This window comes from Wyeomyia smithii, chromosome 1, assembly GCF_029784165.1.
Source record: "Wyeomyia smithii strain HCP4-BCI-WySm-NY-G18 chromosome 1, ASM2978416v1, whole genome shotgun sequence".
In the NCBI taxonomy this organism is placed as follows: Eukaryota; Metazoa; Arthropoda; class Insecta; order Diptera; family Culicidae; genus Wyeomyia; species Wyeomyia smithii.
In genome coordinates this window covers 41,878,242-41,905,189 of record NC_073694.1, presented here as the reverse complement: position 1 = coordinate 41,905,189, position 26,948 = coordinate 41,878,242, and the positions used below count along the sequence as shown (strand labels likewise).

At 38.2% G+C, this 26,948-nt stretch overlaps 1 protein-coding gene across 4 annotated transcripts in view; it reads right to left on the bottom strand.

The window, feature by feature from the left end:
* LOC129717891 (uncharacterized) overlaps nt 1-23,827 on the bottom strand; it is a 76,806-nt gene extending 52,979 nt beyond the window's left edge. For 2 of the 4 annotated variants that reach the window (XM_055668153.1, XM_055668154.1), the window contains exon 1: nt 23,217-23,824. In XM_055668153.1, the coding sequence (XP_055524128.1) occupies nt 23,217-23,432 (216 nt within the window). In that variant the 5' untranslated portion in view covers nt 23,433-23,824. Of the gene's footprint in view, nt 1-23,216 lie in introns of all 4 variants that reach the window. The other 2 variants (XM_055668156.1, XM_055668155.1) reach the window with 2 other exon arrangements.
* Nucleotides 23,828-26,948: the final 3,121 nt, after the last annotated feature.

Here is a 26,948-nt window from a genome sequence, read left to right as displayed (position 1 = left end):
CTGCGGTTTTCACGGTTCTAGCGGTTTTAATTCTGGACCTTGTATCCCGCAGGATAAGGAGGGTGACATGCGGAGTTACACCCCCGGCTTCGGTCCGATTGCCTTCTGCGTTTATGCTGAATGAGCGAGTCAAATGATAGAACCCAAATGTAACCCCAACATATTGAAAAACACAAAACGCTACGAGGTTTACAGCCTCGTGGGACTAAATACTGTTATAAGAGAGATATCTAGTTGTAAAGGTTACAGAGTATTTTTTTTATTACGTCCGCAACCGTGGAAACAGAATCAGTTCGTTTATTCAGTGACTTACATATTTTTATTCTTAGCCTTCCCATAGAATCTTTTTTAAGAAATATATTTAACAATTTTATATATTTAATTCGAAAGAATTTCGTTTACACTTGGCGATATTGAGCCTGCTTTCTGGTCCTTTCGCATATAAAAATTCGTCGTGTTCGGCTAAGTTGTAGCACATTTCATAAGAAACAACTTTGTCAAAGTCATCATACTTCTATCTACCTATTTAAATGGACCACTAAAAATCAGTTTTTTCAATATAACTTTTAGAAGTGATTTTCTACAATTTTTCAATGTTCTACAGTGTTGTTTGCTATAACAAAACAAACAATGTTTACGAAGAAATTTTATTTTTATCTCACATATTTCTCTGGTTATTGATGATATTTATTAAAACAATGCATTAATTTACTAAAAGATTTATGTGCTATAGAAAATTTCATTGAAACGCAGATTTCGATCTCTGATTGGTTGCTCAGTGCTTGCTTTCTCTAGCACAGTCGATAGAATTATATACCTATTAAACCCGGAGTGCACCCTTTAGACTATAATAGAACCTATCTCTGTTCAAACCAATCAGTTCACTAGTGGATGGCCTCTAGGAAGGTCCTTACTAAGTAGCATTGGAAGCCGTAGCGGCAGCAGATAGCAGCAGGGAGTCACAATAGTGGCAGCGGGTTCTACCAGCGGTAGTGGTAGTATCAGCGTAAATGGTAAGTGCGGTGGCTAATTTCCTCTAGTAAGAAGCTTCCTCTATGCGCTGAATAGCTTAACCGTATTTTGGCAACATTACATTTCTGGGATGCTAACAATCAAAATTCATAGGCCGTCAAAGTTTCAATGTCAAAAAACGGCACCATATCCTATATTGAACCAACAATCGAATCAAACAACAAGTTGTCCTTTCGAGGATAAATTAAACACATAATTTGAAGATTCAATATTTTCTAGTTCATTTATCACACTTTCATACGACACTAAAACTCACAATCAAGCCTTGAACATTGTCAAACCTATGCGAACATTATACAGTAAAGTCGCTTTTTACGCGGGGGATACGTGCCGCGGAAAAAAAAACCGCGTAAATTCCGGAATCCGCGTAAAAAAAACCATCGTTAATTTTGCATTCCGAGTGAAGGGAAACCGAAATCCGGGCAAAAAAATACCGCGTAAATTCCTGAATCCGCGTAAAAAAACCGCGTAAATTCCGGAATCCGCGTAAAAAAAGCCGCGTAAAAAACCGCGTAAAAAGCGACCTTAGTGTATTATTAAAAAGGTCAAGACTTGCGGAAATGCAGATTTCGTTTGATCTGATTAGTCGTTGAAAGCTCGCTTCCCCTAAAACGGTCGACGGAATATAACATCTAGTTTACCAACCAGCTTTTGCTCAAACCAATCAGTTTACTAGTGAATGGTCAAATTTTTAGTGTCAAAAAAAAACTTTCCACTGTGTTATCAGGAGTGTGCCTTATTCACACTGCCGCGCCGGGGTTAGCACAGAGATGCGATCAGCATCATATTCTATAGTGAACTGAACCTCAAACTGTCTTCTTAAGAACAAATTAAATACATAATGAAGAGGTAATATTATCGGATATTACAGATATCCGCATCCGCAAATGCAAAGCATCCGCAACAAAAGTGACATCCACATTCTCATCCGTATCCGAACATACCATCGGATATTGAAAAAATATCGTTTCATAAAATTTTATAAAAAAATATCCCTTGGTGTATCTACTGCTCACTTAAATAACTTTTGCACTGAGGAGAGTCATGTGAAAAAAGCAAAATAAAGCACAAGGAAACATCGGCATGAAAAATAACATCCGCATCTATATCTGCATCCGTAATCACATATCCGCATCCGCATCCGCATCTGCAGATGTCTGAAAAATCACATCCGTAACATCCCTGCTTTCGGGTATCAGCAGCGGAAGCTTCAACGGATACTCTTAATGATGTTGACAACATCAGCGCACAGTAGCTAGGAAGGCAAAAAGTGGTACCTAATTCCATAGCGCCTTCCACCTTCATCGCAGTTTAATAATGTCATCGGAACAATTGTTTGTATGAATGACCCGCATAATCTCAAATTGTCAAAAATTATGAAAAGTTTACTTTACTAAAAATGAAAAAAGCTAACTTTTTTGTATTAGGGTAAGGGCACCGGTTTTGGCCATAGTATGTTATGTATGAGAGATATTTGTCCTTCTTCCTTCGAAAAATATGTAATTGAATAATTTCAACGGGGAAATCGGATGAAATTGCCTATATTCTGCACTAACAATGAGTTTAAATAATCAAATTATGTTGCATTGTTTACATATTTTCCAATCAAAAAACTTCTCTAGACTCCTGTTTTGGCCATAGCATTTCTAAATTGACCACTTGGGTCTCCTATTTTTGCCAATTCGCGAAAAATTTGAAGTCACACAAATTTATTCTATATATTTACTTTTTCATATAGATATATTTTAACAGCAGAAAATCCTCGTTTTTTAACTAACCAAAGGGCCAGTAGATAAAACAATCAAACTAAATAATGAGATTATATTCACACATAGCTGCAGGGTAAAGTACTCCAAGTTAGAATATGTTTAAATTTAATAGGATGTTTACATCACATCATTGACCTATATTAATTTTCCGTCTGTCATTGATCTACATTAAAAAGCTCTTTCCTTTTTTACATAGAAACTTTTTCGTATTATTTGCCAACATCAACTTCGGTAACTCAAGTGCCATTTATTATAGTCAAGTTAAGGTTGACAATCCGAAGCGTTAGTTTTGGTAAATACAAATGAAGTTACAGATTTGTAAAGAATCTGAACAAACGGAGACTTTCTCATCTCAAACCAGTATTATAATTTCACATATCTCATGCGATTAAAATATCAGCCCGAAAAACTCCATACATCTTATGTTTTGCATAAACATCAATACGTTACCATGGTTTTGTTTACATATAGCGAATATCAGGATTGTGAATCATGGAATTGCATTAATATGTGGCCAAGAATGGATCAATGAACGTTTTTGGAAGCTGTAGGTAATTTTGATATTGCAGAGAAAAAATCACACCAAAATGTCTACTTTTTTTATCCATGTGCTGTAGTGAGTTGTGCCTGATGCTGGTAACAAGATTTGTTATAGAAATGGGCAAATTTGAACAAAGTTATGCTCTATGAAAAATAGCTTCAAACTACCTAAACGTTGGGTTGTATAGTGAACTAGAGAAAGCATAGTTAGTTCCTTCATTAAAACTAAAATACGCATATTTATTTGCTTAAGTTTGTAATAGTTTTTTTTGAATAGTATCAGCAGGTTCAATAGGAGACTTCGAATTAGGAGTAATCTAAAATACATTTTCACAATTGTCAATTTTATTCTATTATGGCCAAAACTGCTGCTATGGCCAAAATCGATGCTTCTACCCTGAGAGATAGAGGAATGGTTTATTCAGGAAAGTTGTGTAGATTCAAAAATATGAAACTTTTCTGAAGAAACAAAAATCCAATCTTCATTCGGTACAAAGTTATAAAGTATATTATATGGAGCTTACTTAAAAATTGTTTTTTTTTCTTTGTGGACTCATCACTGCGAGCAGAGCTTAGATCTATTGTGATATTGCCCGGGTGTTTTCTGTACTCCGCACTTCATATTATTGGCAGTATCACTATTATAGTAAGTAATACGCTTATCTTTCATATCCGTGCTTGTGTGTAAATTTTACCTTTCCGTTTCAAGCTTAGAGTAGTGAGGTGCAAAAGTACGCACGGGGTAATAGTACGCATTGGCCTTTTCGAAGCATACGAGCGAAATAAACTGGCAACACACACACACACACATGTAAACACATATGATTCCGTTTAAATGGGGCGAAGCTATGAGGAATGTTGTGTTTTGAGCTATTTTGATCTAATTTTCTTAGTTTTGGGAACTATGATTGACCTATTCGGAAACTAAAGAAACTCGAAAACAACAGAGCCCGAAAAACTCTTGTATAATTGTGGTTTGTAGGGTGAATTTGTTTTGCTGGAAATATTTTGATGTTTGTCATAAAACTCAAACCAGTTGGAAAACTCATTGTGGGGCCAAAGTACGCATAAACCGCGGGGCAAAAATACGCACTAAGTGCCGTTAACCGTAATGAAAAAAATAAAAAAAAATAATGAATGGTCCTTCTGAAATACATAGGAGCTTCTAGAAGCTAAAGAAACAATGAAAAATACAAGGCCAAACACCAACCAATATATATTCTCGCAACTGTAATGATGTCCACAGATCGGAAAATGGCCCAGACGCCATTTTGAATTTCAAGATAGTGACTTCCGGTTTCTAGAAAGCAACCTATATTCTCCAATATGTGTATTTCCGTAAACGAGATGATGTCTAGAGACTGGATAATGACCCCAGACACCATACTTGATTTTTAAAGGTGACTTCCGGTTTCTGGAAAACAACAAAATGTGATCAAATACAAGATAACATGAGTATTTTCGGAGTCGGGATGATGCTCTGAGACCATTAAATGACCCCAGACGCCATTTTGGATCCCAAGATGTCAACTTCTGGTTTCTAGGAAACAACCCAGAATGGTCGAGTACCCCCCAATATGTGTATATCTTAAAATCAAATGAGGCCCTGAGACCGGAAATCACCTTCAGACGGTTCGTTTGGTGTCGTATTCAGGTCTCTTGGCATCATTCTCATATGAGATGGTATTTGGTCAATTTTGGATGTTTTCCAGAAACCGGAAGTCACCATCTTGAATTTAAAAATCGCGTTTGGAGTTTATTTCTGGTGTCTGCGCATCATCCCCTTCCCATCAATCCCGCATCATTCCAGAAATACACATATTGGTTTATATAACACTCATATGGGGTGATATTTGGTCAATTTTTATTGTTTGCCGCAAACCGGAAGTCACCATTTTTAATTCAAAAATAATGTCTGAAGTTAATTTTTGATCTCAGAGTATCAATTCGATTCCGAAAATACCAGTATTGGGTGGTATTCAACCTATTTTGGTTGTTTTTCGGGAATCGGAAGTCGCTTTTTTGGAATCTAATATGGCATCTGGAGTCGTTTTCGGGTCTCTGTGTATCACCCCGGTTACGAAAATAAATTTTATTAATTTGTTTCTATGGCCTCTAGAAGCCCAGTGGAATCTCTTCTGGAAGGTCCATTTTTGGTATATATCACCAAAACACCCAAACATATCCACAGTAAATCGAATTTAGACCTGTGCGCCGACCATATCATCGGCGGCGGCGGCGTAGAACACATTTTATCTCGGCGGCGATCGGCGCGCCGGCGTGACGCCGTTGGTATCCAGCGGCGGCGGCGGCGTGTACCGGCGTGTACTGGCGTGATACCAATTACATCTTTTAAAATATTGCGTATAATATGTAAATTCTCATGTTCGGGTTTTCAATTCAACATAAATAAAAAAAATATGTTCACTCGAGTTGACAAGATGTCAAAAAAAGAAATAGGAATGGTTAGGTATCAAGTAGACAGACAATTTAATAACCAGCGAAGAAATGACTATCGGCGCGATAAAAGTTTCCTCGGCGGCGCGCCGACTCAAAATCATCGGCGGCGGCGTGCGTAAAAGTGTCGGCGGCGGCGGCGCACAGGACTAACCGAAGTAAGAAAATTATTTCTGGGCACCGCTCTAACGCAGCTAAAAAGAATCAGTGCAAAACCAGTGAAAAACAATTAGCTTTTTTAAGCATAGTGTAAAAAATACTCTGTTCATACAGTGCGAACTTTTGCCACGTAAACTGCGTACTTATGCCCCGCATGCTTGGTAAAAGTTCGCTTCTGAGTATTTTTTCTAAAAAGTGAAATTCTCATGCTGCAAACAAAATTCGAAAAACTCTGGGAATACATTTTGAAGGCGAAAGGTTCATGTACCGCTTGGAAAAAAACCGAATTCACACGTTTACGTGCCCCATTGCTAGTGTTGAAGACCACACATCGCCAGGATTTTTTCTTATAAAGTTATAGCATATTTTAGCTTATTTTTCTTTAATTGCAAGAGATCTACGTCAACCTTGCGGTCGTGGCTTTGAACTCATCATAAAAATTCATAAAAAGTTATTCATAAAAAGAAAAAAGTGCAGCAAGATAAAAAACTATCGGGTAAAGTGGTTGACCTTTTTTGTGGAATTACACAAACTACCAGATCCTATACATTTCGGATGACAATTTTAAATTTTGAAGTTGGATACAATTATCATAGTTCAAGTGAGCAACGTGTTCAAATGTAGATAACTAATAGAATAAATGTGTCGACCGCCACAAAAAAGAAGTCATGATGTCAGCTAGAGTTGAGCCAGGTGGATCTATCGTTATCATCACTAACTTGCATGACCTGAGCTGCCATTGAAAGGTTTGTATATTTTAAAGTATTCTACTTTGTTTACGTTGAGATTAGTTTAGTGACCATTATATTATATTGACCTCACTATTTTCCATGTTAAAAGTCAATGATAGTAGAAGAAATATGTAGCGTCAAATAAGTGTAATCGGTCGTTCCCCCATTAAAGAACGATTCGACGCAACAAAGTTGCGTGCTGATAACCAGCTGAAATATGCGTATTTATATACCATTTCGACTCGCACTGAATGCATAAAAATCCCTACAAAATAACTCATCTCTCGCGTAGGCAAATTTCCCCACAGACGTTATCTTGAAGCAAATTAATTTTTCCAGTGCAGAGCACGTTGCTGATAGGTGCTACTCGACTCGCGCGCGCGTCCACTCCATCTTTGTTGTGAATCCACAGTGCTAGGACAGAGGCTATGGGGTGGCAAGGTATTTGAGTGGCAGGCATGTAACTAAACTAACGAAGGCTCAAGTTTGCTGTACGAGTGTAAAACATTTTAATCACATGCAGACGGGGCATGTGATGAAACGGGTTCCGGAGATTACATTTCTCACAGCTCTTGCTTGCACGGTGCAGTGCAACCAGCCGGCCGGTCGTTCGGTGTTCGTTTTGTTTCTCGATCTCTTCTACCAAGTGGGGTTTGAACACAGCGCTTCCGACGAGCCTCTGCTGCAGTATTTTTAAGCGATTCGAACAACTCTAGAGCAATGTGGGGCAAAGGTTCGCATCTGTTCTCGCAAAATAATTATTGGAGGAAAGGTTTTAGATTGTTCGATTGAGTTACGAGGTAAAAGTTCACATTGCACAGAAGGGCGAAATCTGAATTGAGATGTAGCAACAGCGCTTTGCTTTGTTTTACTTGAATTTGGCTAATCAATTGAAAAGTAATCAAATTACCATTCCGCGAGATGAAAATTAGTGTCACTGATTAGCAATTTTTTTTAGCAAGCGTTTGAAAAACTGATAATGCAAACTTTTGCCTCGCACTACTCTAGAGCAACAAGCTACAACAAAGGACGGAGTGATGAGCTCTCTGTGTATCTTGCAGCCCAACAGCCTAGCAGGGGGCACTTATGGAAAATGCTTTATGGGAAAATTAAAATAAAGGAAAATATTAAGAGTCCATGTTGTACACAGGAATAACATTCTGTTCTACATACTAGCGACTATCTTAGCTGGAATGACATTAAATATTTAAACAAGAACTATTGCGCAGAAGATTCGCAATCTAAAATAACTTAATTTAGGATAATAAATTCTCGTGTTTATTTCACCCCAAATCGGCTGTTCTTTCATCACGCATTTTTATTAGCATTCAAATTCCATACAAACAATTTTTTTTTCAATCAACGTTTATTTGACACGGCTCAATACAAGTTAATGTTTCACGGAGCCAATTATACCTAGAATTTTACTTCATAAAGTATCTCAAAAACTAAAGACAAATTTTTTATCCTCGCTGCCGACTACGAGTTGAAATTTAATCTAAGATTAAAACTAAAATTAAACGCGGTATAGAACTGGTGATTTGTTGTTGGGGCGTCATGATGTTCTTCAAACAGCCAAAAACAATGAGCAGCTTATTTGTTATGTTCTGCTAAACCAAGACACGAACTGGAAAATGGACTTTCTCGGGCCTCTAGTTGCTGGTATCGTGCGGGGTCTAGTTGCTGGTTCTGGATCGGAGGTCCAAACGTGTACTTGCGGTTAAGTTGGATGTAGACGGAAAGGAGTGGGGCTAGACTGGTGCATGGATGGATTTCAGGAAAATGTATATGGAGGACATGTAGGGAAGGTCAAGGCTCGCCAAGACATCACGAACAGAAACAGCCGGCTGTCTACCCTCGGCCTGCAGGGAAGCTATTAATTTAGACCTGGCGCCAAGGTGTTCAGGGCAAGACCAAACCACATGCTCTATGTCGTGACAACCTTCACCACAGGCACAGATACCACCTTCCCCGAGCCCAATACGATGGAGATGCGCGTCAAATCCATAGTGATTGGACATGAGCCGAGACATCATACAAATGAAGTCTCGACCTACATCCAATCCCTTGATCCACGGGTTCGTCGATACCTTGGGGATAATGGAATGTAACTACCTTCCCAGTTCCCCCCTGGTCCAAGAATTTTGCCAACTGATGATCGTATTCTGACGTACAATTGCGAAAAATTCATAAAAGGCAATTGGTCTTTCATAAATTTCACCGTTTGCTGCGCCCACCTTAGCCAAAGAGTCCGCTTTCTCATTGCCCGGTATCGAGCAGTGAGAAGGGACCCACGCTAAGGTAATCTGAAACGATTTTTCGGATAAAGCACTCAGATGTTTTCGTATTTTCCCCAGGAAATACGGAGGGTGCTTAACATCTTTCATCGATCGGAGAGCCTCAATGGAACTGAGACTGTGCGTAAAGATGAAATAATGGTCCGTGGGCATTTTTTCGATAATCCCTAGGGTGTACTGAATTGCAGCCAATTCTGCGACGTAAACAGAAGCAGGATTAACGAGCTTATGGGAGACGGTTAAATTGTTATTGAAGATACCGAAGCCAGTGGACCCATCGAGAAGTGATCCGTCAGTGTAGAACATATTGTCGCAGTTGATGTTTCGATATTTATTGGAAAAAATCTTGGGGATCTGCTGCACGCGTAAATGATCCGGGATTCCACGAGTTTCTTCTATCATGGATGTATCGAAAAACACAGTAGAATCAGAAGTATTTGATAAGTCGACACGATTTGGAATATTCGAAGAAGGGTTAATATTTTGGGACATGTGGTTTAAATACAATGTCGTAAAACGGGTATGAGAATTAAGTTCGATTAACCTTTCAAAATTTTCAATCACAGGACGGTTCAAGACCTCACATTTGATAAGAATACGAGAAGACAGACTCCAGAAGCGGTTTTTCAAAGGTAGAACACCAGCTAAGACCTCCAAACTCATCGTATGGGTCGATTGCATGCAACCTAAGGCATACAAACAATTGATTGGTTCGATAATGTCACTAGAAATCCCGCCGCTGGGAGTAAATCCCTGCTCTCGGGTCAGCGTACGAAATTTATTGACGCGGTCCGACCGCTAACCGATTCATAATCTAGCGCCATCAGCCTCCCTCCCTCTCCTCGGGTGAACAACAACACCGAGCTGAATTATTCATCGACGCACAAAGCATGTTTCACTCCGCCGGCAAACCATTGACAGGTCTCGTTGTGTCGCCGCATACCGCCGCTGCAGGAGCCATTGCATGACAAACATCGAGACAGGTTTTCAGTAGGTAATCGTTATTTTAGTATTCACACCTGTTGGTATGTGTAAACATTGGACCGATATGTGATGGCAGAGCAGGTCCAAGCGTCTAGTGCAATGGTTTGAACCTCGTCGAAACACATTTCAGGCCGTATTCCTCCTCCAAACGCATTGGTGACGGTTTTTGTTTTTACTACCATCGATTTATTGACGGGTATTCGTTAAAACCTGTGGTTTGACATGTTAACCATCGCTTGTTAAACGAATAAATTTGTTTCATTTGCGTTTAAAAAGATGAAAGTCTTAAATCCAAATCAAATATCTGAGTAGAAACGTGACAAAAACAATCCCAAATAGTTAATTATCGAATAACCATCAAATGACCAACAACACGACGATAGAAACTGGTTTTTGAAGGTTGAACAGGTATATTTACAATTCAGCACTAATTTAACACATTCAGTGGCAGAACTTGCAGCTAGCCCATTTTCGAATTGAAAAATTGTACACTTTTATTCATTCGTTTCTACACCTTTGATAGACATGGTCACTCACTGCTGGCCAGTTAACGAAAGAGGCCGGAGTGGTGGTGTAGTCATTTATAGAGAATCTTTTATAAATCTCCTACCGCCGGCTTCACAGCGGATGTCTGCTACTGAACAAGTTTGTGATTCATATCTTGTTTGGATTGGGTGTGACTGGACACAAGAGATGGTTTTGCAGTTTTTACCTTCTTGTTGTTCGAACATGTTTTAACTTTGTCACCTCATAGCGCGGGTGTGTGGGCAGCAAACCTTTACTAAAGGCTTCTGGGGAGGTTAAAAACAGAGAAAATGTGACAATCCATGGTATGGTGGAAGATTGTCTGTTATTATACAACTTGTTTTCAAAACAAGTTAGGTGAAACAACAATAATTTCTTCAAAGTACTGATTTAAGATTCGATAAACTATACAACTATTTCATAAACCAATTTCACCAATTTGGAATTGGAAAATTATTATAAAGTAACCGGCTTAAAAGAACATAATAGTTTGGTAAAATCAATGCATATGCTGATTCCTGGAACTTGATAGGAATCAGTGAATTTTACCGTTACGGAAACTACAAGTCCAAATAAATTCATCAGATGTTTAAAACCGTATATAAACTAACTTTCCCAGAAAATCAGAAAACAAAAACCATCGAAATTATAAAATTTAGTTGAAGAAACGATGAGCATATTCATTAACATATACACTCATATGTACGGAGATACGAAGTCACACTAAAGAAGGTCAAGAAGGTGCGGAGTAGGGGGTCCCCCATACTCAAGACGATAGAGTCGAAGTACTCAGACCTTGAGAATATGGGAGCGGATGGGTGCCGCAGAACAAGGGAGCTACCTGCAAGACGGTTCCCGAGAAGGTTTTGGGGAAAGCTCCAACTAAAAGCCCGGGATGAAATCACTGAGGGGTGAGATATTGCACAAGCCCTCAAGGAGAGGTGCGGGGTGAAAGTGGCAACTGAGTAAATTCGCCTTCGTAAGGGCTCAGCGGGGATCCAAGCGGTTACTTTTTGATTACCGTCGGCAGACGAGAACCTGGCACTGAAGGAAGGGAAATTTAGAGTCGGCTGGTCAGTATAGCTTCTGGGCATGCTACAGCAACCAAACGTTTGCTTCAGAAGCTTCGAGGGAAGACATAAGATCTGTACCCGAAAGAGCCAGTTATATAGGCGTTGTGAAGGTATAGAACGAGACGCTAAACACTTTATGGGAGGTCCCAGATGCCCAGCCGTTTAGCCGCCTGCGAAACCACGGGTGACGCAAACGGAACCTGAACCACAGCTACACGGCTCAGTAGCTGCTATACCAACGCCAACGTCTAACACCCTTAAGTGGTGGCAGGAGACATTTAGGAGACAGAGTGGTCAGATCTTTTTGAAAGCTTGGGCAAAGATCAACCTAAATCTGGCCTACGTTTAAACCAAATGTACATACAGTAGAAATAGTGCAGAGTCGATCATCGACGTGACATTCTCCATCCCAGGAATGATCACGAACTGGAGGGTAGGCAATGACAACACCAATAGCGACCACCAGTCGATTTGCTACACGTAAGGAACAAATGACGGGTAGAGCCAAGACTCCGATCATCCGCGAGTGGAAAATATTGCATTTCGAAGCCGAGGTAATCAAAGGGGCAAAGAAGAGAGCACCAGGGAGGCAGTTGGCTCGACTCGACTATTGACCAATTAATGTCAATACTATCGCGGGTGTGTCACGCCACTATACCTAGAATTCGTCAACCTAGGAATGGGAAAGTCACGGTCTGGCAAGTAACCAATTCGGTTTCCGATGGAGTGGGATCACTGTGAATGCTATTTTTTCCGACACCAATACGGCTGAGATAGAACTCGAGCGTGAAAGAATGGGTCCGCTATTGCCCAAGTTCTCTGCAAGGGTTGTGACCGTCGGCTTTGCGTACGACATAACGTTGGAGGTCTATCGGAGAGATCGAGTTGATGGCGGCGCACTGCATACGTAAGGACCACATGCACTCCGGAAATGTGGAGTTAGCGTAGCACAAGACGGAGGTCACGGTTCGTGAATAACCGTAAATCAGAGCAACAGATGGTGGTCGGAGTCGGAGACTACGCCATTTCCTCAAAGCGATCTTTGAGACTCTTGGGGGTTATGGTTGACGACAAGCTTACGTTCAAAATTCACATCAACTAAAGATGGGACTCGAAAAAATGAGACACACCAAAATGATCACCAAAAATTCAGTTTGAATCGGACACTTCTCAAATTTTCAGGGATTAGAAAATATATATTAGCTATGTTTATTTATTGAATTTCCTCTCCCAAGCTGAATGCTCGTGCATTTTTTTTTTGACACTGCTCATGAGATCTTGGACGGGGTTTGCCCATCTTCCTTACATAATTTCTCCCAGTTTTTCTTCAATGCTCCATAGGTTTTGTATATTTTTTCACTTTTCCTCAGCTTCTTTTTCATAATCGCCCAAAACTAGTCGATCGGACGAAGTGCTTGTGAATTTGGCGGGTTCGCCTCCTTCAGGACCACATTAACACCCTTCGCTTCACACGAAGTGAGATCCGGCCAGAACAGCGTGGGACCGAGATGAGAGCGGAGAAAGGGCAGCAAGCACTTCTGTAAGCATTCCTCTTGATAAAACTGCCCGTTTATGGTGCCCGTGGTAACGAACGGCTTACTGTATTGTCCGCACAGTCAACTACAATTTGCCATATTATTTTTAGTCCGTCTTTCTCTTCCGGAACCTCCATACCTCAAGTAACACACAAAACATGTTAGAAAAGAATTCACAATGACAGTAGTCATATAAGAGTTCTATAAGCGCAACTGAAAACTTGTGTTGTTATGTTCTTATTCTTGAGATGTTCTTTTATAGCATAATTGTATTACATAGATTATTGAATATAAACTGCCGCTGCTCGTCTGTAACTTGTGTTTATGATGTTATCAAAACTGCACAGAAAACAACTCAAAATACATCATTTGCGAGAAGTTGTTTTTCTCAGTGATTCAACCACATTTCGAAAACAAGCTCGGTTTTTTTCTGGTTTGGAAGATGTTTTCCAATAGCATGGGTTAAGCGAACAATAACTATTACATGAGTGGCACTTGTTTTCAAGTTGTCTCCCAGATGTTTACACTATTAGAAAAACTGTGAATGAAATGCCCAGCCGGGGCAGCCGCACCAGTTCAATATTATACGCCTTATAACAATACTGCGTACCTGCAAAGTGCTTTTCTTATGGTTGGTCTTAGTATTCAGCAGCCAACACTAAATTACTCGATCAAATAGTTATTAAAACTATTTGAACGATTTCAATGAAACTATTCGAGGTGGGTCAAAATGTGCCATGAAAAGATAAACAAAACGCTCACAGTGCAACCAATATCATTTCATTTTATGTTACTGTATATCTAACAATGTTTTCTAGCTTTGTTATATTTTAAGTCTAGATAACGTTGAAACTATACGAAAACAACTTTAATATTCAAGCTACAGAAACAATCCATTTTGAAAGGTTGTACATTGCTTTTAAAATCAATTTATAAATTAATTAATTTTATTTATAAATTAATTTATAATTAATTGAAGGTGCCACTGCACAGTGGTACAGAACGAAAATTTAGGCGGAAATGAAGTTTTCGATACATTTTTGTGATTTTAGAGCCATACTTTATATGGCTTATATAAGTTACTTATTATAATTTGGTCTACATTTAAACTGAGGTGAAAATTAGGGTGGTCTTAGAACAAACGAAATGAACCAACTAAAATTTTTTTTGTGGAAAAATAAAATTTTATTTTCAGTAAAGTTGTAGATCACTTGATTTTAAGCAGCTTTGTTGAAGACTACTTTCTTGTAGCTCTTAAATTGACTGAATTAGAGCAATTTTGCCTAGGGTGGCTCCTAAAAACCGGTTTTTTCGCTCTACTTTGTTTAATTTAATTTTCTCAGTAAAATTATGTTCAAACGACTTTTAGAGCTTTAAAAGACGCAACTTTTGGTGGCTATACTTTAACGATATATTTTATGGGTGAAAATCTATTAAACTTTTAATTTTTAAAATACACCCTTTTCAACTGTTGATATCTCTGAATGGGGCAGATGAAAAAAATATCTTCTGGTTTCATTTGAAAGAGCAACTTTTTTACTATATCATAAAAAAAATTGGAGATAAGTTATTTCTTAAAATCGAATAAAATAAGTTTGAATATGATCATTTTCAGTCGAAAAAGTAAGGTTTTTACAGCCTAGTTTTTTTATTTGATAAAACTGATGTACATATTCTTCGGTAAAATTGAAAATAAGCTTATTTTCGAAACTTTTTACGTGAATTACGTCTCATTTGATTTTCAATAAAGCTTGTATACGTATCTTCAATTAAAAAAAAAAATTTAAAATAACTTTCGGCAGTTACAAAACGATGAAATTGCTGTAAGCAATGCAAAAAAATACTTTTCTCTTCCGTTTATGCATAATTGGCAAAATTTAATGTTAGTTATTTTGAAAAGAAAGTTTTAATGTTTAATCAATTTTCGTGCTTCTGTTGGTAGATGTGACAAACTTTCGCATTGGGCAGTACGTCGGTTGTTTAGCGAAATGACGGGATCGGATGTTAGCAGAAGCCTCTTGAAAACGTCTTCAATGTTCACGATGCGGCTGAATTTTCTTGAGTGGTGTTCTCGAAACTTTCTGATGCACTTGTTGCGGGTCTCCTGGGCTTCTTCACTCAACATTCCCAGTGGCAATGCAGCGGTTCTCATTATATTACTACTGTGTAATAAAAGTTTATGCACTGTAGAAGAAAGTACATACCAATCATATAATTCACGATAAATTTCGTGAGTTTCCCTGGCAAAAGCTTCGAAAGCCTCAATGTCGATTTCTCTATTGCTATTGACTACTGTGAGAAGGATCCCAAATCTGAACAGAATATTTTTATTTAGTCCTGTTATTTCAGCAACTGCATCAACCTCGCTAAAAAAGCGACGGGCAGTGTTGCCGTCGTTCGAGTTACCTCCCCCTGGAAGCGGTTCGTTTAGCCTCAGCCCTAACTGCTCTTTAAGAGCCAGTCGGATAGAAGCCTGACGGTCTTTCAGTATGGTATTACTCTTGCTGACATGCGCAAATGTGTTGCTATGCCTGCGTGAATGTGTACTGTGGTGTTAGGTTGTACTAGTAGTGAACGCGAGTATGAGAACGTTGTCTGAAAGTGAACATGTTGCTATTTCAGGATTTTTAATGAAAACCAAGTATATTCTGCACTTTATTGACGAAAATTCACCAACACATCTTTACTTCAAAATGTACATCTTCAGAAGTTTTGAAAACAATATATAGAGAACTTTGCCGAAAAATTAGACGCGAGGTTAAGCGTAAAATACTAGTTACATGAAAAATCGTTAATTTATCAGATATGGTAATGCTACTATCTACCATTCAGTTCAAGAGATACAAATTTTTTATTGCAAAGTTATCTTAAATTGATTTACCGAAGCATATGTACATCAGTTTTATCAAATAAAAAAACTAGGCTGTAAAAACCTTACTTTTCCGACTGAAAATGATCATATTCAAACTTATTTTATTCGATTTTAAGAAATAACTTATCTCCAATTTTTTTTATGATAAAGTACAAAAGTTGCTCTTTCAAATGAAACCAGAAGATATTTTTTCATCTGCCCCATTCAGAGATATAAACAGTTGAAAAGGGCGCATTTTAAAAATTTAAAGCTTAATAGCTTTTCACCCATAAAAGATATCATTAAAGTATAGCCACCAAAAGTTGCGTCTTTTGAAGTTCTAAAAGTCGTCTGAACATAGTTTTACTGAGAAAATTAAATTAAACAAAGTAGAGTGAAAAAACCGGTTTTAAAGAGCCACCCTAGGCAAAATTTCTCTAATTCAGTCAATTTAAGAGCTACAAGAAAGTAGTCTTCAACAAAGCTGCCTAAAATCAAGTGATCTACAACTTTACTGAAAATAAAATTTTATTTTTCCACAAAAAAAAATTTTAGTTGGTTTATTTCGTTGGTTCTAGGACCACCCTAATTTTCACCTCAGTTTAAATGTAGACCAAATTATAATAAGCAGCTTCGCCATATAAAGTATGGCTCTAAAATCACAAAAATGTATCGAAAACTCCATTTCCGCCTAAATTGTCGTTCTGTACCACAGTGCACTGACGAGACGATTGTCGATCTTGTTGCATTGCGCGTAACAATACATTTGCGCATGCGCTGGGTAAATGTTGTCATAGCAACGCGAATTTCTTTATTACACTGGGTCAGTGTAGATCTAAACAAGAAAAAAAACGACATTGCGATTTACTACGCATGTAAGAAAGAGATGCCAGATAGTTATTTACAAACTAAGCCCATGCGGTGGTGGGGTAAATTGACTCTTCGCAATGAAATAAATCAGCGAACATTCTGTATTGCATAATCTGTTTTCCACTTATTGACAAATAGAAAACGATATCCAATGAATGGCGCATGTTTTTTTCATAAGTAAAACACAATGTTTCACCATGAAATTTGACGCGCACGTAGAACTTTGTATAACAAGCATCGAAAGGTTGATCTAATATTGTTTCTTATTTATCGGTTCGAAATTCGAAACGCCATAATCACTATTTTTTACTGTTCCTAATATAAATCAGCGCCATTCTGCATTCTTTTTATTTTGAAGTTTTATGCTTGCGTCAACGACCTTCGTCTTCCGGAACAACTCCACAACGCGAAACAAGGTGGAATGGTAAATTCCAAGCTGTTTGCCGATTGAGTGCTACTTAAGCAGCTACGACCCTCCAAATTCGACAGCGTGGCTCTCCTGGAAATCTGTCGCGAAGATGTGTTAAGTTCTTGGTGGGAGAGCTCAGATTAACCAGAGCGCGATGGAGCAACCAACGTGCTGGGAACGGGTTTTGTGATCAACTGAAAGGTGATCAACGAGAGGTTGTGTTTGGTGAGCATTTAAAATCCTCATTTACAGCATCATCAAAGTGTGTGGTCATATGATTGGAGAGCCGACGACGAGCAGCTAAAGCAGGTCTACGATAGCTGCACGCGACGGGACTTGAAAATCGTCATTGGAGACAAGAATGCTCAGGTAGGACGGGAGGCAATGCACAGACAGGTATTCGGGCCAGATAGCCTGTACGCAGTGTTAAATAACGGCTATCGGGGCGTGAACTTCGCAGCCTCCCGTGGTATGGTAGTCCTAAGTACCCTCTTTTCTCAAAGAATCAAGTCGACCACGATCTAATCGACGGACATAGGAGTATTCCACACAAAAACCTGGCCAAAATACGGAAAAACAATGTCAGTGTACCTCGAGCTAATATTCCTTTTTGCATTCTCTGATACCTACTACATTGTATTCCGGCCACCTTAACTTTATCTGAGTTGTTTACAAACGTCTATAGCTATCATAACCGCATGAACAAATTGTTCTACGGAAAACATAAACTTCCGCTGGTGTTATTGTAACTTTAGAAAGAATTTTATATGCTAATTCAATATGGACGGTAACAATTAAGGTATGTTAAGCAAATTTATGCCGGTAATGTGTTGTATCGGTTGGAAAAACCGCATCAACCCACCATTCGAAAGGTTATGTATTCGTGAATAAGTACCAAGAAAAAAATCTGCCCCATCCTCACCCATTAGTAATTGTGGTCAATGTGAAGTTGGGACATTCCGATTTACTAATTTTTTGCCTTTCACTGGCAAAACCGAAGGTATCAAAGTGCTCCAAAGGGCCGAATGGCATGTATCATTCGGCTTAGTTCGACGAGCTGAGCTTTTTCTCTGTGTGTGTCTGTGTGTGTGTATGTGCGTGTGTGTGTGTATGTGCAACTTTTCAATCTCACTCGATTTTCTCAGAGATGGCTGGACCGGTATCCATATAATTTTTCTCAAATGAAAGGTCTAGCTGCCCCATAAAACCTATTAAATTTTATTGTGATAGGATTTTTAGTTTGTGTGTTATTTAACAAAATGTGAAAATCACGAAGGGTCATTATCTCAATTCGTTTTAAATGAACGAGCTGCCTAAAAAACCTTTAACTTCCGAATTTTATAGAGATTGGACATGTGGTTCAAAAGTTATGGAAAAAAACGTGTTCTAGAGAATATTTAATGTCACTCCTGTTTCTCAGAGATGGCAGAACCGATTTCCACAAAATAAGTGTCAAATGAAAGGTGTAGCTGCCTCATAACACCCTATTGAATTTTACTGTAATCGGACTGTAACTTCGTTTGTAATGTATCAAAATGTGAAAATCACGAAACTTCATTATCTCAGAAACTACATAACTGATTTGAACAATACTGATATCAGATGAACGGCTAGTTAAGGATTAGCTGATGCATGTAATGATTAAACACGTCGTTCAAAAGTTGTGAAAAGAAAATTATATTTGAAATAGAAATAAAATCCTATTATAAATAATCGAATCTAAAACGATATTTTATCAAATGATATATAATCAAGTATTTGTATAATTTTATTGAGTCTATATATAATCAAATCCAACCTCAATATGAATATAGTGACGTTTCGATTACACCACAATCAAAAAAAATATTTCGCGTCACATATTTGAAACATAATCATTTCATGTTATTTGCAAGTGTTAATGTATGTTCATATGTGTTTGAATGTTATGTTTCAAATGTTCGGTGTAGAAGCATTCCATGGAAAATAAATAAAAATGAATTTTTTTTAGGATGTCCTTTCCGATTTCGCTGAAACTTTTCACAGTTGTTTATAGTTGATAAAAATGTCATTCTATACTATCAATTCTTCATGTAGACTCACGACTGCTGTTTCAGAAGGGCCTATCCAAAAATGTGACTGACGAATAAAATATTTTGTATCAGAAAAACGACTTGTTTGAAATCGTGTCTTCAGCAAAGTTGTAAGTTATAAAATTTCAATTCTAAAAAAAGATATATACACTGTGAAAATATTTTTTTCTCGACCAAAAATTCCAAATTCTCACAAAATCTAAAATATCCTGAAAAGTACCTTTTTTAAAAACCTAGTTTTTTTTACGCATTGAAGATGACAATATGTACTACTATCTGTTAAAATTTGGTGATGGTAAAATGAAAAACAAAAAAGTTATGAACGTTTGAATATTTTATCATTTTCACTCAGAACTTATTTTTGAGGATTTTTTTCAGCTGTTGTTATAAATTATCGCTAAGAGCGTTATACAAATCCAACGCGCTGTATTTTTGTTTAACTTATTATTCGACCTAAATTTTATTTTTAATAACGGCTTTTACCCGTTAACATTCAAGCTCATTAAGCAGACAAAGTGAATTTGGAAAAATATACCGCATCCCGACCCGCAATCCGCAATCTCCCAACTTGAACCCGCAAATCCGAAATCCCGGAGATTGCGAGTTCAAGTCCCGTCGGGATGCGGTATATTTTCCAAATCTGTATCATATTTCCAGTTCGCTTATTTTTCGCTTTCCCTACTGCACACATTGAAGTAGCGTGGACTTGCTCTATAGTTTAGGTGTTGTTTACCAGAAATTTATTTTTTAGAGTGATAAATAAATCCAGCGAATATTATCAAGGTGCATTTTTTCTGAAAATTAAAGTGTTCGTGTGAATCTGCTTAACAAATAATAAGTTTGCATGAGAAAGGCTGGGTCTTACTGCCAGGTGGATCATTTTGTGTTTTTATACTGAATGAATGCATTTTCATGCCTTTTTCATACATCGATGGTTAGAATTTTATTTGTTTTTCCAGATTGTGTGATAACGTTCCGAGCTTTCTCCAGAAATACCCTATTCAGGACATAAAAATTCACAAAAATGATTGAACAGCTATATTATTTCATTTTTTCCGGGTTGAGCTTTTGAATTGCATTTGTGTTGACCAGTGTTATTGACAAAAAAGTATTAACTAGAAGCTAGAACAGGACGTGACAAGTGCATTCTAGTTCTTCTTTTCGTTTCAAATTGTCCTCATGAAACATTTTGATTTTTCGGTACGACGCTTGCCAGTGTTTCCAAAAATATTCAATAAAAAAAATTTCAATACATAGGGGTTTTCTTGTTCTAGATTTCATATACCTATAATGGATTTATTTGAAAAGGGTTGCTCATTGAGTTTTGAATTGATCAAAAGATTTATTTTGAATTTATTTGAACTAGTCATAATTTCAACTTATTCCGAATTCCTCTTGCTTTTCATGAAATAAATCAACAATTGTTCATCATACGTAGTTACAAAAACATTTCTAGAACGTTGATTTTTGCAAACATTACACAGTACGGTGTATAAAAAAGTTTCGAAAAATTATTGAACCAAACGCTGGTCATCCACTTGGTAAGCAGAAACATTGTAAACGAAAATTATCGATAGTTTATGCAGCACGACCAACGGTACCGACTTATAATAAAATTTACAAATGCGCTGAATAACAAAAGAAGGCTTTCACATTGACAGACTTTGGGTGATTTCTGGTTTCTCTTGTCACGTCCTGTCTCAGATCAGAACAAGCACTTGCTATATTTGTTGAAGCTTTTTTTAAAATTTCAGGATTATAGCAGAGGGAATTTTAAATCCTTTTCGATTCTTGTATTTTAGAAACAGTCAGTTATTTTTACGCGGGTTGCTTTTTTTCAATAACTCAAAAACGTTACAAAATTTTAACTAATTCCAATCACGTTTTCATAGTAAGAGTAATCTTATATCAGTTTTCAAAAAAATCCACAATTTTTGGTTTAAGTACTGAAAATTTAAAACATTGCATTTCGACCTTTATACTGACCACTCCCTTCTTCAGTTAAAGTTCAAACGTTTTGGGGCGGTGAAATAGTTGAAGAGGTTGTTTATAAGACACGACCGCAGAGTTAACATTCTTCTACAAAAATGTGCCAATTTTAATTTCGTTAACATTCGAATATTAAGTTATTACGTAAAATCAAGGAGATTATTTACCTCATAGCTTAGTTGATATCATACATAGATAGAATTTTTCGGTCTTCTAGTTACAACCTAGCTTGAAATAGTTAGCTCTACAATGTTTTCAAACAAATTATCAGTTTCATCTAGTACTAAAAAAATAAATTTGTTTATTTCAGTTCGAACACCCCTTAAACCAAAAGTTTTACCATTCTAATGAAGTACTTGAAAAAATCGAGTTACTTTCTAAAAGATACCGAAACCCACTATTTTTAATTTCGTCTCACTGTGCGACGTACCTATTCCTCAGTTGAATAAAACACAATATTTTTCAAGAATCGGAAGTTAGTCTCAATAAATAACACCCTATATGACTGTACTTTTAACCACTGATCAGAAACAACATGTTAACATGATGTGATTAGTTTTAATTTTAGCTCGTAGTCGGCAGCGAGGATAAAAAATTTGCTCTTAGTTTATAAGATGCTTTATAAAGTAAGACAAAAATAAATAATTGGCTCTGTAAAACATAAATATGTATTGTGCCGTGTCAAATAAATGCTTATTGATTAAATGACTGTACTTTAAATATTGAGGAATATTCAAAAATAAAATAAAGTATGAAGATGATTTCATTCAATTAGCAAGCAATTTTTTGTGGACAGACAAACCGGACAAACGAGTATATTAAGCACAATAACGAGTTATTATACGAGACTGATAACGTTTCCGAGTTATATTATGTTGTTGGTTTACATGAAGATATCTTGTTGTAACGTAATCGTCAGCGTATTGAGTGTGTTATAGTATATTCGACAAAGGTTTACCTCGAGGGGCAACTTATGATGAAAATAGATTTTTGATTTATCAACATAAAAGTAAGATGAATTATTTTTCATTACATATTAAAGCAAAGTGCAACCAAGTCGCTGAACACCCCTTATTTCTATCTCATACACAGTCGTTCTTTAAATATCTAAAAATAAAAAAATACCTATTAATTTTTTCTGGTGCGTTTTCAACATCCGAGGGATAGAGGTTAGTACTAGCTTTACTAGGTAGTTTCACTAGTTTCTCACAGTCTCTTCGACAGTCGATTGTTGGTAAACAATTTCCCTTTTTTAATATAATGCTCTAAATAAAGTAGAAATATTTTTCGAAAATTACTCCTTAGTTTCAAAAACCTATCGGTAAAAAAGGCTCATCAGTATTAAAAGCGGTGGAGTGTTCTTCAACGAAATATCTCTATACCCCAATGAATTGATTCACAAGTACGACTTCTTTCTAGGAATATGATAACACAACGAACATAAAAAATCACAACCACCGATGGTGGTACAATTAATCGACGAAAACGCAGAACAAAACAATTAACGCGGAACATGCTACGGAACGAGTTATTGCTGTGCGAAATTGCGTGGAATAACCCACATTAGTATGACACGAAGGTCAGAGAAGCCCGGAAACTCCGCTCTCGAAATAAGTAAAAGTTGTTCATCACATTAGCATACGGAGAACGAAGCTAAAACAATTACGATTGCCTTCGGTCAAAGGTACGAAACGATAACAAGTAACGATAATGTAATGTTTACATAATTCCTTGTTCGCATCTGATGAAAGTGGTAGTCGTAAGTTAATCGTTAGGGTGGCTTGAAACATACGACGATTAACACAACATTAAATCGCATTGCCAAAGCCCGATTTGAGGACGTAAAATATTAGTGCTTTTTGACTAGTAATGCCAAGGTTACGGCCATCCTACTGTAGGAAATTACGTTCCTGCTGGACTAACCTGGTCATGAGGAGCAGCATACTGACTATGCGGAGATGATCTTACCGTTACCATCAGCATGATTGAACTTAAGAAAAGCACCACTATCAGCAGACTGGAGGACAGCCAGACGGCCCGAGGAATTTTCTGTATCACATCGCCTTTCGCACTTTCACCCAAATATCCGACGGTCTGACTACCTTTGGTAGCCACTTGTTTTGGCTCACTTAATCGCATGATGACACTTCACTGTCGAATGCACTTGCAACACCAATCTGCGCACTTATCCAAACACAAACACCTCTCAAACAGGTCGGCACAATTGTAAAACAGCTACCAGCAAACTCAAGCTTATACACGTTCTGTTAACAAGTGACGATCAAAGCTGTATCAGCCTAATCACCTCCCCCCCCTTGTGTTTACCGGTCCACCACAGAATGAATGGGGATGACAATCACCGAAAGCTCAATCAGTGAACACGCACACACCTGCCGTAAACCGATCCGGAAGCTCGTTCAGCGCTCGGAAGCTTTCACGGGACACAGCTCAACCCGTAACGCGATTGCACCACTTGACCGCACGCGACCGATCCTAGTGAGCGGGAATAGTCAACTGATCGCTCGGCCTAGCAGAAGTCGCTATCGTTGCGCGGGGCAGTTCTAGATTCCGAGAACCGGTATATTAAACACGCGACTTTGTCAACACACACACACACACGCACACACAAATCCGATACTCGCAGGTCGCGATGCTAAGGTGTGATAAGAGACGCGAGCGTGCTGTGATGTACTTAGTGAGTGTAGCGCTGTTTGCCGACTGTTAGGGTTGCCAATCTGGCGACGAACTTCTCTCGTATTTGCAGTGGGCCAAAATTCAATAGGAAAGTATTTAAAACTTGGCAATGTGTTAGCTTACTATCTTAATTATTCTCTTAATTACAATCATTACGCGATTTGTGCCCTTTTTATTTTTTTTATGAAACGTGAAGAAAATGCTAAAGGATGACATATGATTACCATAATGGCTACCCATTTATTGTCTTATATGGATGTTAATTATGATTGTCTAAAACTGTCGTAATTCTCATATTGAATTGTGAGGCCTATTTTGAAATACATACCTCCACTGTCCGATGTATACTTCCCATAAAGCATAAGTAATCAACCGGAAGTGATGGGCACCATCCCATTAATTTGATTATGAACATTCGTGGTATGGAAGGTGATATGACTACTGAACCAGAAGCTAAATATCGACTTTTGCGAAATCTTTTTCACAAAGATTTTATCGAAAATCTAGACTATCCGTCTTCATACACCATCGAACTGGAATTATTTATATCTCTGGTAAGGTGTATGATCTCCCAGATGGTCTCGAGGTACGATGCTGGCCTAACAAGCCAGTCGTCGTAGGTTCAAGTCTCGTCTCGGGAGAGCCTGTTAGTGTCAGTAGGATCGTAGCGCTAGCCCCGCAATTGTCCTGTACACTGAATAGTCGGCTGCGAAGTCTGTGTATGAAGAAACAGAGGGTCAAGTTCCGAATTGAAATGTAGCACCAAGACTTTGCTTTGCTTTAAGGTGTATGATCAGGAAAAAAGTTGGACCGAGGCATGGAAGAGCGAGTCATTTCCAGATTGATCCACTGTGCTATGCGAGCGAGAAATTTTTAACAGAGCTAATGGTGAAAAAGTTACCGACGAGAAACAAGGTACGACAAAGGTGTTGAATGCGCGTTGAAGTTTGTCAACGGAACTGGACAACGCATACGAAGATGCAGCAGGAGGTTTTTGTTGAATGACTTATCAAGTGAATCAGTGAGTCCTTTGCTATGCTGAACGCCAACGCGAGCGATTGGGCGAGAGCCTTGCCGTAGGTTAATGAACAACCGTAAGTAGAGCTGTTCATTAACTTGAGGCAATGACACGTGATCCCTCGCGTGGTGCAAACCCGAAGCAACCTTAAGAGAGTCGGCTCCGGAACTCCAGAAGCGCATCCCGAGTTTGTAAAGGGAGTTAGCAACGACACGGTTGGAAAGTATATACCAGAAAACACATCCACGCGTCGAGCGGATAGCCTCAGAAGAGAAGGATGCCTCTAATTCGCTGAATTTTTCCTCAAACCCAAAGAATCTATGGACGGAACAACGCAACCACAACGTGACGACTCAGAATGCGTTAGGTGCGACTTGCGACGTGATCGTCAGAGTAGCGGTATCGGGGTAGACCGAAGGCTTTGAAACTGTTACTTATAAGACCCAGATAGTGGACGCAGGAGCTTCACCCCGGATTCGAACGTAAAACCGAAAAATTCTAGCGTTAACGAGGGCTTCATCGCAGAGGATGAAGGGTTCAGTACAAGACTCAGACGAGGTAACCAAAGGGTACGGCGATAAGGCGACGCCAAGATTCAAAACGCTGGCCGCCGAATGGAAAAGTGGCATTTGACCTTCAGTGGCGATGGTCGGCAACGGCCATTAGACCTTATTGCGGACGATGTAGTTTCGCAACGAATCCACATAACCCTTAGAGAAGAAGCTTATGCCTATGACTATTCCGACGAGTTTCTTACTTGGGAGGACTTTGAGTAAAAGATAGGGTGCATGTAAGATATCCCAATAAGGATCAAGGAAATCGACAGTGGATTAACGAGCGCAAAAACCATAGTAACGAAACGTTCGCATTATTATTCAAAGTTGGCATGTAGAACGGTACGAGATTTGCGGAGACTCGAATCATGATGAGTAGAACATGGTGCAACGGTTTGATCAAAAAGTAGACGCGGGGCGAGGAAGCGTTTTTTTCACTTAGGAGGGTTGGAGACGAAGTATCACTATGCAACAGTGAATAACTTTTTCGTGTTTGTTGATATATCCTGACTAACTAGGCACTTGAATACCGCAAGTTCAGGTGTTTTAAGTTGGAAATTATTTCTTAAATAATTGAATATTGGTAGCAAGGTATGTAGCATTGCCATATTTATGAATTAAATGCGTCCAAATGATATATTATGTGATGAGATAATTTTTATGCCCTAGTTGTTTATAAACAAACCTACACGCTGGCAATTTTTGCCTTTCTCCTAGAAAGGTATAGCAATCACTTGCAAAACCGAAAGTATAAAAGTGCTCCAAAGGGTCGAATGGCATATATCACTCGACTCAGCTCGACGAGCTGAGCATTTTCTGTATGTGTGTGTGTGTGTGTGTGTGTGTGTGTATGTGCAGATTTTTATTCTCACTCACTTTTCTCAGAGATGGTTGAGCCGATTTTCATGAAATTAATTGCAAATGAAAGGTCTTGTTGCCCCATAAGACCCTATTAAATTTCATTGTAATCGGATGTTTAGTTTAGAGGTTATGTATCAAAATGTAAAAATCATGAAACATCATTATCTCAGAAACTACACAACCGATTTGAACAAAATTGGCTTTAAATGAACGGGCTACCTGTAAAACCCTTAACTTTTGAATTTTATTAAGATTGAACTCGTGGTTCAAAAGTTATAAAAAGAAACGTGTTCTGAAGACTGTTTAATCTCACTCATGTTTCTCAGAGATGGCTGGACCGATTTTCATAAAATCGGTGTCAAATGGAAGATCTAGTTGCCTCATAAGACCCTATTGATTTGTTTTGCAATAGGACTCTTACTTTGCCTGTTATGTTTAAAAATGTGAAATCCAGCTATGAAAAGGAACATATTCCGAAGACTACATGGACTCACTCACTTTTCTCAAAGATTGCTGACCCGATTTCCA